The 10,340-nt window shown below is 37.0% G+C and overlaps 2 protein-coding genes and 1 non-coding gene across 4 annotated transcripts; 2 read left to right on the plus strand and 1 right to left on the minus strand.

The window, feature by feature from the left end:
- Window positions 1–10: 10 nt before the first annotated feature.
- TRNAR-CCU lies at window positions 11–83 on the minus strand. The gene has a single exon. It is a non-coding gene; the product is annotated as a tRNA-Arg (tRNA).
- A 4,057-nt stretch (window positions 84–4,140) lies between these two features.
- On the plus strand, window positions 4,141–9,053 carry LOC122316501 (receptor-like cytosolic serine/threonine-protein kinase RBK1). 2 transcript variants are annotated; one of them, XM_043133072.1, is made up of 8 exons: window positions 4,141–4,436; window positions 4,574–5,047; window positions 7,042–7,242; window positions 7,645–7,799; window positions 7,903–7,982; window positions 8,077–8,212; window positions 8,331–8,480; window positions 8,593–9,053. In XM_043133072.1, exons 1-8 carry the CDS (start codon window positions 4,424–4,426, stop codon window positions 8,749–8,751), a joined length of 1,368 nt encoding a protein of 455 aa, XP_042989006.1. In that variant the 5' UTR covers window positions 4,141–4,423; the 3' UTR covers window positions 8,752–9,053. The 2 variants fall into 2 exon arrangements, with proteins under 2 accessions (XP_042989006.1, XP_042989005.1); XM_043133071.1 differs by having other exon boundaries at window positions 4,144–4,436; window positions 7,042–7,299.
- A 122-nt stretch (window positions 9,054–9,175) lies between these two features.
- On the plus strand, window positions 9,176–10,208 carry LOC122316502. The gene has a single exon (XM_043133074.1). It carries the CDS (start codon window positions 9,359–9,361, stop codon window positions 9,995–9,997), a length of 639 nt encoding a protein of 212 aa, XP_042989008.1. The 5' UTR covers window positions 9,176–9,358; the 3' UTR covers window positions 9,998–10,208.
- Window positions 10,209–10,340: the final 132 nt, after the last annotated feature.

The raw sequence follows: 10,340 nt of genomic DNA on the forward strand, positions 1-10,340 counted from the left end.
TTGAGTAGTACGCGCCAGGTAGGGGTCGAACCTACGACTTTCTGCTTAGGAAACAGACGCTCTATCCACTGAGCTACAGGCGCTTCTCTGCGTCCAAGGTCTCTGTCAATGTGTAAAACTTACCAAAGGGATTTGAGTATCACCTTTCACCGTACTAACTGACCGTGTAGCATAACATTTTACATTTTAAGCCTAGCATTTGCATAATGATATATACTGGCACGATATGCCCATCACACAAATTATAAAAATTGATTGGCTTGATTGCTTGCTACATCAACGGTGTTAATTAGTGTATAAAATGCAGAGAGTAGGCCAGAGAACCATTTTTAGTGTAGAGGATTTGGTTCAGTCTGGCCTTATCTATAGCACTTAAACCCATATGGACGGACCTTTTGTTTTTTCATAACATGTGGGTTTGGGGCTTACGATTACTCCAAAACACTTGGAATTTGTCCCAATCCATGATCTCACACATGTTTGCTAAATGTTAGTAAGCTATTCTTCTTGGTTTTTGGTTTTTTTTTTTTTTTTTTAATATGTTGTGGAACGTTAACTCATCATCTTTGTCTTTGGGCATACCTTGAGTTAACTAACCCATTACTTCACTCTTTCTCGAATCTTCTCCTCCAAAACCCTCTCCCTCTCTCATGGGTTGGTGTCCCACCTTCGAATTTGGAGCACCAAAACCTGTCTGAAATTGGTTTAAGTGAAAGCTCCATTGGGAGATACATAAAATCCTCTTTCTATTAGTTCGAAGGTCCACTCTCTAAAAAACAGTACAAAAAGCCAGCATTAAGGGACCCTAAAGATCTGGTCTTGAGCTACTTTCTTTTTTAAAGCCTTGTTTATGGACCCAAGTAGTTTTAAGGACGTCAAAGAGAATTCAGTTAAACGCACTTTTCTACCTGAAGTGAGATTAGATGGCTTGGTGAGATTGGTGGATTTGGGTCTTGGGACAATATCATATCACTTTAAAAGTCACACTAACGGGTTTAGTTCACCCACTAAATTCATTACTCTAATACTCTTCGGTCTTGATTATCTCCACTCAGTTCACATTTAATAGCACTTGGGTTGATTAGGATAGCTCGCAGAAAAAAATGGTTAGCCATGACATATAACTAATTCTCACCTTTTTCTTACATGATTGTGACTACTTACAATGACCTTCTTCATTTTAGGTCATATCATATATATATTATATATGGGGTTCAACTCTTGTGATCTTGTTGATTACTAAGTCTAGCTGCCAAATTATTTGCTTGTTTGGAAAAGAAGAATGGCGTTTGTCATCTTATATTTTATTAAACAAATGCTTTGGTTATAAAAAGTAAATCGTGGTTTAATATAATATGTTAGATTATAAAGTTTATAAAATAGATCTAATGTATCACATAAAGTTATGTCAGTTTGTGAATTTACTTTTATGTGAATCTCTTGTCAGTGGTAATACTTCTCATTTTATAATCTTCAATTACACATGCTTATGTAGTATTTTATAATAATTTCATATGTCTTCCACTTAAACGACTAAGGGCAGGTTTGGAATATAGGATGAAACACAAAATTCTCATTTAATCTAATTTTATCTTATTCATAAACATAATTCAAATATAAAATTTTTAAATTAATTATTACAACTTTTTCAAACTTTCAAATAAAAAATCATTCCAATTTTTTTTTAATTTCCAAACAAAAATAATATTATAAAATTTTATTCTTAAAATATTTTAACATTATAATATTTTTTATTCAATTTTTTCTCTCTCATTTTTTAAAACAAAAAAAAAAATACTGAATTCAAATTATCTCATTACTACTAACAAATCATCTAACTACTATTTATAAAGATTTCATCTTACTTTACTCCCCGAACCTGTTTTATTAGTTATTAGGAAGTTTCAGGAATATAAAATACTCAAATTATCTCACTACTATTTATAAATTATCTTATTACTATTTATAAAATTTTCATCTCATTTCACTCCTCAAATCTATCTTAATAGTTATTAAGAAGTCTCGGAAATATAAAAATGTTATTCATACATCCTTTAATAGGATGTCCCATGCTAATTAAAACTAATATTTATGTAAATAGTTTTAATTCATAGAGTATAAAAGATAATTTAGTTAGATAAATGAACCCATATTTCTCACCTCCCAAAGTATCTTCCACTCATTTGTCACACTTAGCTTAATTTGTCGTTGAATGATGATGTACGTTAGCTAAGCTAAAGCCAACACAACACTCTCTCACTTGCTTGGAGATCCTTTTGTCTTTATAGCCCGATGCTTAGACATTAAACTATGTGTAAGAAGAAGCATCCTTTGTAACTGTCCCTTTTATTCCGTCGATATATCACATTATTATTCTATTTTTATCCTATTATATAAGATATAATATATTTATTATTATTAATCGATCTTTTATTAGATATTTTTTTATTTTTTAATAATAATAAATATATCATATCTTACATAATTAAATAAAAATAAAATAATAGTGTAATATATAATTACTTTAATAATAATGCAACGCTTCCTTGTCGCTTTTTCCTTCGTGACTACAAAGCCCTCATGTTGTTACTTTTCTTGTAACCACGGGCTCTTTAATTTTGATTATCAACTGACGCCATCACTACATAATTTTTTCTTTAAATTGAAGAAAAATGAAAAGTTTAAAAAACAAGACTTAATTAATTTTTTAACAAAATTGTTTCTTTGTAATTAAAAATACTTTTCACGATGTGTTTATATAAAAATAGTCCTACATACAAATTTAAAATAAATAAAGTCTGTATAAATTCTTTCTAAATAAACAAATACCACCAAAACAAAATAGACTTTTCACATTTTTTAATATGGGACATTTGAAATTTTAATCATATATATATGAGTTTTTATATATATAGTTATTTTTATATATTCAGTTAATATGATTAGTTAAAATAATTATTTTGTATTAAAAAATAATATAATTAATTACATTAATTAGATGTATAAAAAATATATAAAATGACTGTAAATAAGATGATTGTTTATATATATATATATTAGTAAATCACTGTAATTGTTGCTTGGCCAAGGGGTGCGTACGCCGTACGGACAAGGGAGCCGTCCAAATCAATTGAAAAACAAAAAAAAACGATAATTAAGATAGTGTCGAGCATCGCACAGAAAACACGTTCCTTCTCATTTCCGAAACTGGCCTTGTGAATTTTGCAATGCTACGTATAATTGTAGAATTGTAAATGTCGTGTAATTATTTTAAAAAAGAATGAAATTTACGATTAAAAAGTTAATTTTTTTTCATGTAAGTCTCATATTAATTCATTTTTTTCAAAACGAATGCATGTCACTTGCACAACTACGATTACAAATATCATTTGCCTTTGTCAATACTTTACATCAATTGCCCCTCCCTTCCATGGCTGCGTTTATGAACGTTGGTCACGGCAAAAATCACGGAATCATATGAACCGACGGCCAAGATTGAATCTACTAATACAGTTCTCCAAAATACAAATTGGGTACGAGTCATATCATATATTTTTCAAGTCAATTTGTGATAGGAAATTGAAAACTTCGAGTCAAAGAAAAAGTGTTATGTATATAACTGAGTCCTATTTAAAAATGTTTACAAATTCATGCCACTTAACATAATATATAAGATTTATTTTTTAATAATGCTATATATTATTTAACGTGCGTAAGTTTTGTATTTTTTTAAAATATATATATAGAATTTATTATTAAAAATTTTTTTTATATAAATATTAAATTTATTCACTTTTCTCAAAAGAAATATATAATTATCATACATCCTAAAATTATAAATATTATTTAACTATATTTTTAAACATTATTGTACATTCTATTATTACGGTTGGTTACATTATTTTTTTAATATAAAATAATTATTTTAATTCATTATTATAGTAAGGTACGTTGAAAATATATAAAAGTAATTATAATATACCTCATTTTTAAATAAAAATTATTTAAAATTTAATGAATGCCATTCATAAGGGTGAGATTTTTGTTGAATATCAAGCATTTATGTTGAATATTAATAAGGGTGATATTTTTGTGTAAAAAGATGAAGAGAGGGTTATCCTCCAGACAAGAAGTCCGTATAAATATGGCATTATATTCCGGTCTTCAACCAACTTGTTTTCCCTTCCTCTGAACCTTCAAAGAATAACCAACTCCCAAAGATATATACCATTTTTAACTGATTTTTGTCAGTGTCTTCCTCTTTTTCCTTCCCTCTCCTCCTCTGCATCGTCTTGTCTTTTCGACTCCCCAAATGTAGAAAAGGTTGTTCTTTGTTTGTTTGGTTTCTTATGTTTTGTTTTTTATGAGGCTCTTTCTTCCTCTGGCTTATTGGATAATCTGAGAAGACCTCGATATCTTAACCATGTCCGTCGAAGGTGAAAGCTTTTGAATACATCGAAAAAGCGTTTAATTTGATTTTTATTTATTTATTTATTTTTTATTGGGAACCAAACAAACGAGTCTGGGGTCTCTCCATTGCTGAAGTTGTTGTTTCCTGTAATGGATTACGCAGAGAGCAGAGGAGAAACAGGAGAAACCCCAGATATACAAACGCCAGAACCTCATATTTCTACCAAGAATCAGGAAGTTTCCGATGATGACGAGTCGTCCCCGAGAGGTGTACTGGAAATCCCTGTTTTAGGTGCCACGGACTCGGACCACACAGGGAGCAGCAGTTTCAGCTCGTGTATCTCTCCCACGCAGAAACCGGCGCCTACTCCTCAGCCCCGAGAGAGCCACGGTGGGTCGCAGTGGAAGTCCGTGATCGAGGCCTTTAAGAGGAAATCCGTGAGGAGGTTCTCCATCGTTCCCTTGCTGACTGCGAGCCACGAGTTTTCCGCTAAGAATCTGAGCAGGAAGTTGGGTCGGATTCGGAGCGCCGAGGCCGAGGATGGGATTGACAACGATGGGATTCCCAGACCCAAGCCATCTTGGAGGAGCTTTGATTATGCAGAGCTAGCAGCCGCTACGGATAATTTCAGTTCCGGTAATCATAAGCATTTCCTTTCCCTCTGTTTTCTTAAATAATTTTTTCATCAGATATATAAACATCTACCAAATCAAAGACCACCGGAGGTGTCCACAAAAGGCCGCCGGACCACCAGGGGTCCATTTGGCCGACTAACAACGCACACGTCATGTTTATTATCTGCAGTGAATACATACATTATACATAAGATCGGCATGGCATGGCTCGTGACTTCTGTTATGTTTTTACTCGCTAGGAAACGGACAAAATTCAGTTTATTTTATTGCAAAAAAATACTCCTAATGAAACTGTACAGTGAGCTCAGGCGTACTTGTTTGTTGGACTGATCCACCTCCGAGATTGATCGGGATAAACTCCGAAAAGCCGGCGGCGAAAACAAAAAAACAAGAAAAAAACAAAAAGATCTGTACAGTAAAATCATTCTTATTGGTTGCACTGTCAGGCTTATTTTTTGAGTTATTCTGTAGCAGTGCACACATTACAGTCCTTACACAAATTACGTAGCTTTTTTTTTCTTTTTTTTTTTTTGCCTTTTTTTAAGCTAGTCCTCGCATAGCCCCTCTCCCTCTCCTCCCTGTTTCTCTCTTTTTACGCGTCCCCGTCGCAGCCCAGATCCACCGCCACTGTTGACTGGGCTCCGACCGCAGCCACCGAACACCACCACAAAGCCCTTCCTCCTCCCTCTTCCCTCGCACGCACGCACACCAGATCCGCCACCTACAGCCACGCGTCACCGTCCACGAGCACGCCGGACCTCCACCCCTCGGCCATACCCTCCTTCCCCAGCCCAAGCTGACCTTCCTCTCTCCCTCACATGCCCTCTCCCTCACGGGTCCTCTCTCCCTAATAGCCAGATGTGCACCACCAAACTACTGTACCGCCACCTTGACAGTCGACGGCACCACCAGCTCCACCGTAGTCTCCCCATGACCACCCCTTTCAGATCCCGTAAAGGATGGGCAACGCGGGGGTATGGGGGAGAGAATGGGTGACGCAGGTGGTTGGCGGGCAGGGGGGAGGATGGGCTTGGGCAACGAGGGGGAAGAGAGGAAGTAAAAAGAATTTGAAATAGGTGAAATGAAATGGAACGTGCAGAATATGAATTTTGTTATAAGGAAATTTTGGTCATTTCACTTAAGCGACGTTGATCCGGCTGCCTCAAGACTTCTTTTTTATTTTTTTAGCCTCCAGTCTCCTCACCACATAAACTATCAGCTAGTACATTATTAGTATAGTATCTAGTGAGGTATTGGGATCGGCAGCTATTTACCGAGACAGCCCTAGAACTTTTCTGTAGGGAGCGACCTTTTTGACCAAACTTTATAAATGGAGGGAGGAAAAGAGGAAACATATTGTGGGCCGTGACTGCTTGACCTGATACTGTGCCTAACCTAGGAAAACCTAGCCATGCCGGTGTATTGGGTTGCCCGTGGTCCAACCGTCCAAGATCTGTTGCACCATTTGTGGCAGGGCCTATCATTATTCTTGTGGGCAGTATGAATTGAGTAGGTTGGGAGAGTAAATGCATGCTGCTTTCAAACAGCTCAAAAATGCATTTGCTTTCGTGTTAGTGGTGAATTTGTTGGATTTTAGCTATTCTGATTTGTGTATTTGTGAGTAATGTTGGACTTGAAGATTAATTTCCGTTGGCTTTTTTTTTTCAATTTGTGAACCTTCATTATGCATAGCAGGTCATCTTTATGCGCCGAACTGTTAGTTTGATGGCTGCAGCCATGGTTGTTGAGGAGCTTTTGTCAGACTGGGACCATTTTTGCTACCTTTTTCAGACCTTATCTTTGCGGGTTATCATCAATAGTATCAGACCTAGCAGTCATAATGTAATTCATCTTAAAGTCAATTAATTACATAGATCTTAGGTAATTTATTTGAAGTATTTAACTTATGAAATCATTTGAAAGGCTGATTAACTTTTAATAGTTACTTGTTATTAGATTCATTTATGCTCTAATTTTTCCATAAAACTTTGATAGAGAACTTGATTGGGAAAGGCGGGCATGCTGAGGTATACAAAGGATGCTTATCTGATGGTCAAGTTGTAGCAGTAAAAAGGCTAACAAAGAAAAAGAAGGAAGAGGAGGATAGAATTAGTGATTTCTTGTCAGAGCTTGGGATTATTGCACACATAAACCATCCCAATGCTGCTCGATTGCTTGGTTTTGGGATAGATGGAGGTCTGCACCTCGTCCTTCAGTTCTCCCCGCATGGCAGCCTTGCTTCTGTGCTATTTGGTGCTGTCTCAATCTCATTTTTTTATTTTTCTGTTTATTTCTCCTGGTATGATTGTTTCAAGTTCACACAATGAACATATACAGCAGTTTGTATATTACAAATTTACTCATTCTGCCAAATCAGCTACATCTCTGCTTCACCAATCACTACTAGAGAGTTTTTATGAGATGGGAATTTCCCACTCGAATCACTGGGAAAATGATGAATTGTTCGGTGTTCTAGTTCTTGACTAGGCGTCTTATCTTGTATATGCCGTGTACTTGAAAAAAAAAAAAAAAAAAAAAAAAAGTGTAACCAATGATCATAGATTTATTGGGCTGATGAAGAGGCATTCAGCATTTCAGGTTCATCTGAGTGTCTGGAGTGGAAGATAAGGTTTAAGGTGGCTATAGGGGTAGCGGAAGGATTGGATTATCTTCATCACAATTGCCATAGACGCATTATTCACAGAGACATCAAAGCCTCTAATATATTGCTCACCCAAGATTACGATGCTCAGGTATTTTTGCTACTCAAAAGAAGGGGATTGAACTTGACATATATGTATATAGTTGACCCCAAATATAGTAAGTAGAATTTTGTGATTTATCCATAACATGCAGATTTCTGATTTCGGACTCGCAAAGTGGCTGCCAGAAAAATGGGCTCACCATGTTGTCTTTCCTATCGAAGGCACATTCGGGTTAAGCATGCATCTTCAATGATTTATTAGTAGCATTTCTGATTTTCAAAAGGTTGAAGTCATCTGGGCTAATGAATCTTTATATAAATTTCAGGTACCTGGCTCCAGAGTATTTTATGCATGGGATTGTAGATGAGAAAACTGATGTCTTTGCATTCGGGGTACTATTACTGGAGCTCATTACCGGTCGCCGTGCTGTTGATTCAAGTCGACAAAGCCTTGCCATATGGGTATCATTCCATTTTGGACATTGAATGTTCCTTATAGCTCCTATCTTTTACAGATCATGAAATATTTCTTAAAAATGTAAGATGTATGACAATTTGGTTCATCTGTTATGCATAATAGGCAAAGCCGCTGCTGGACAGTAATAATGTTGAGGAATTAGCAGATCCACGATTGGGAGATGCTTACGATCCCAGCGAGATGAAACGTGCCATGTACGCGGCTTCAATCTGCATCCACCACTTATCCTCCATGCGTCCGCAGATCAACGGAGTATGAATTTTGCTACCTTACCCCTTCAGTTTCAGGTCAATTTAATCAACTTCTGTCGTAAAGAAGCTGCACCATTGATCACCAATGCAATGCAAAAATGTGTGCAATGCAGGTTGTGCAGATACTCAAGGCAGAAGATGGACCACTTGAACCAAAATCAAAATCAGTGGCAGCAAGATCACTCGTTTTTAATGCTTGTGACCTGGAAGATTATACCTCCACCACTTATCTCAACGACCTCAATCGCCACAGGCAACTTGTGATGGAGTAATTCCTAACCCATCTGTTCTGCAGTGTTCCTTATTGTTTTACTTGTTCCTGTGTAAGTTACGAAAAAGAAAAATGGTATGGCCCTGCTGCAGTCGTTTTGTGTGTGAAGTTTCACCAAGATACCCATATAGCTTTGTTCAGTCCTGAAAGACACTACTACAGATCAGAATGGTGAAGCGGCGTTCAAGTTCCTTAATCACTGGAAAGAAAACTCGCCCAACCAGACACAGATAATTGTGTACTCCATTGTAATATTGTGTCTGTACTGCTGCAATTATCAAAATTGGAAACCCCTTTTATTTATGTTTCCATGTGTTTGGTTTAATTAGAGCACAAGAATAAAGATTTAAATACGTAAAACCTCGCACCAAATTTCTCTAAAGAAAATAAGCTGGGATTCTTCAAGTCTCGAAGATCTTGTTTATATTTTTGGGGGAATTTGTTGATTTTTTTTTTTTAATAAAAGAATTATAAATTAATTTAATTTTAGTAAAATAGTTAATGGAATATGTCTCAGATGAGTGCTGAGTGCAAAAACAGACCCCACCATACATTGTCAAATCTTAGAGAGAGAACGAAGGGTTCTGAAGGACAGCGATCGCACGCTAATGGCGCCAGAAATTCTTCTTCAATTGGCGCTCCTAACCCTAGCGTTAGCAATGTTCTTCGTGATCCACAGGCTCCCAAAAGGAGCCCTAACCAAGCTCAGAACCAAGCACCGAGCTACCCTCCTGTCCAACCGCCACTTCGTCCAAGGGTCCCATCTCCTGGATCGGGCGCGATCCACGCCCCACAGGATCCAATCCTTGAACCACGCCAAGTCAGCTCTGCTCGAAGCCGAGAAGGCCGTCTCGCTCTCCCCGAAAGACCCCGCGCCTCACGTCCTCAAAGCCATGGCTCTGGACCTCCTCGGCCACAAGACCTCCGCGCTGAGATCGCTGGACCTGGCCTTGTCCACCCCGCGCGTGAGGTCAATCGTCGGGAAGGAGCGCGGGGACGCGCTGGTGAAGAGGGCAGAGTTGAAGCTGGGGATGAATCGGAAGCGACGAGTCGACTCGGCGGTGGAGGATCTGGTGGAGGCGGTGAGGCTGAGCGAGAATAGCAACACGAGAGCGTATTGTTTGCTGGGAGAGTGTTACGAGTGGAAAGGAAGGAAAGAGGAGGCCAGGGAGGCATTCGAAAACGCCTTAAGGGTCCAGCCAGATTCGGTCGCGGCTCGCCATGGCTTGGATCGGTTGAGTTTGTAGTCTTTACTGTCTTCAAATTGCAAGATTTTCTGATTTTGCTTGACGATGTTAATAGGAGTTAATGAAGACGCAATTACTAGGTTTTCTGAACTTTCTTTTTCAAATTTTCTTTCTTCTTTTGTGTATCAAATCTAGCAAAGCCTTCCCTTGTGGGGTTAGCCATCCCATTGATGTAGATAGAAATGAATGTAAATAAGATGAGTTTTAGTTACGGTTTGGATAATTAGATTATAGAGAATAGATAATAATTTTAGATAAAAATTAAAAATTGAATAAAATATTATTATAATATTATTTTTAAATATTATTATTGTTTTGGTATTTGAAAAAGTTGAATTTTTTA

This window comes from Carya illinoinensis, chromosome 7, assembly GCF_018687715.1.
Source record: "Carya illinoinensis cultivar Pawnee chromosome 7, C.illinoinensisPawnee_v1, whole genome shotgun sequence".
Taxonomy (NCBI): domain Eukaryota; kingdom Viridiplantae; phylum Streptophyta; class Magnoliopsida; order Fagales; family Juglandaceae; genus Carya; species Carya illinoinensis.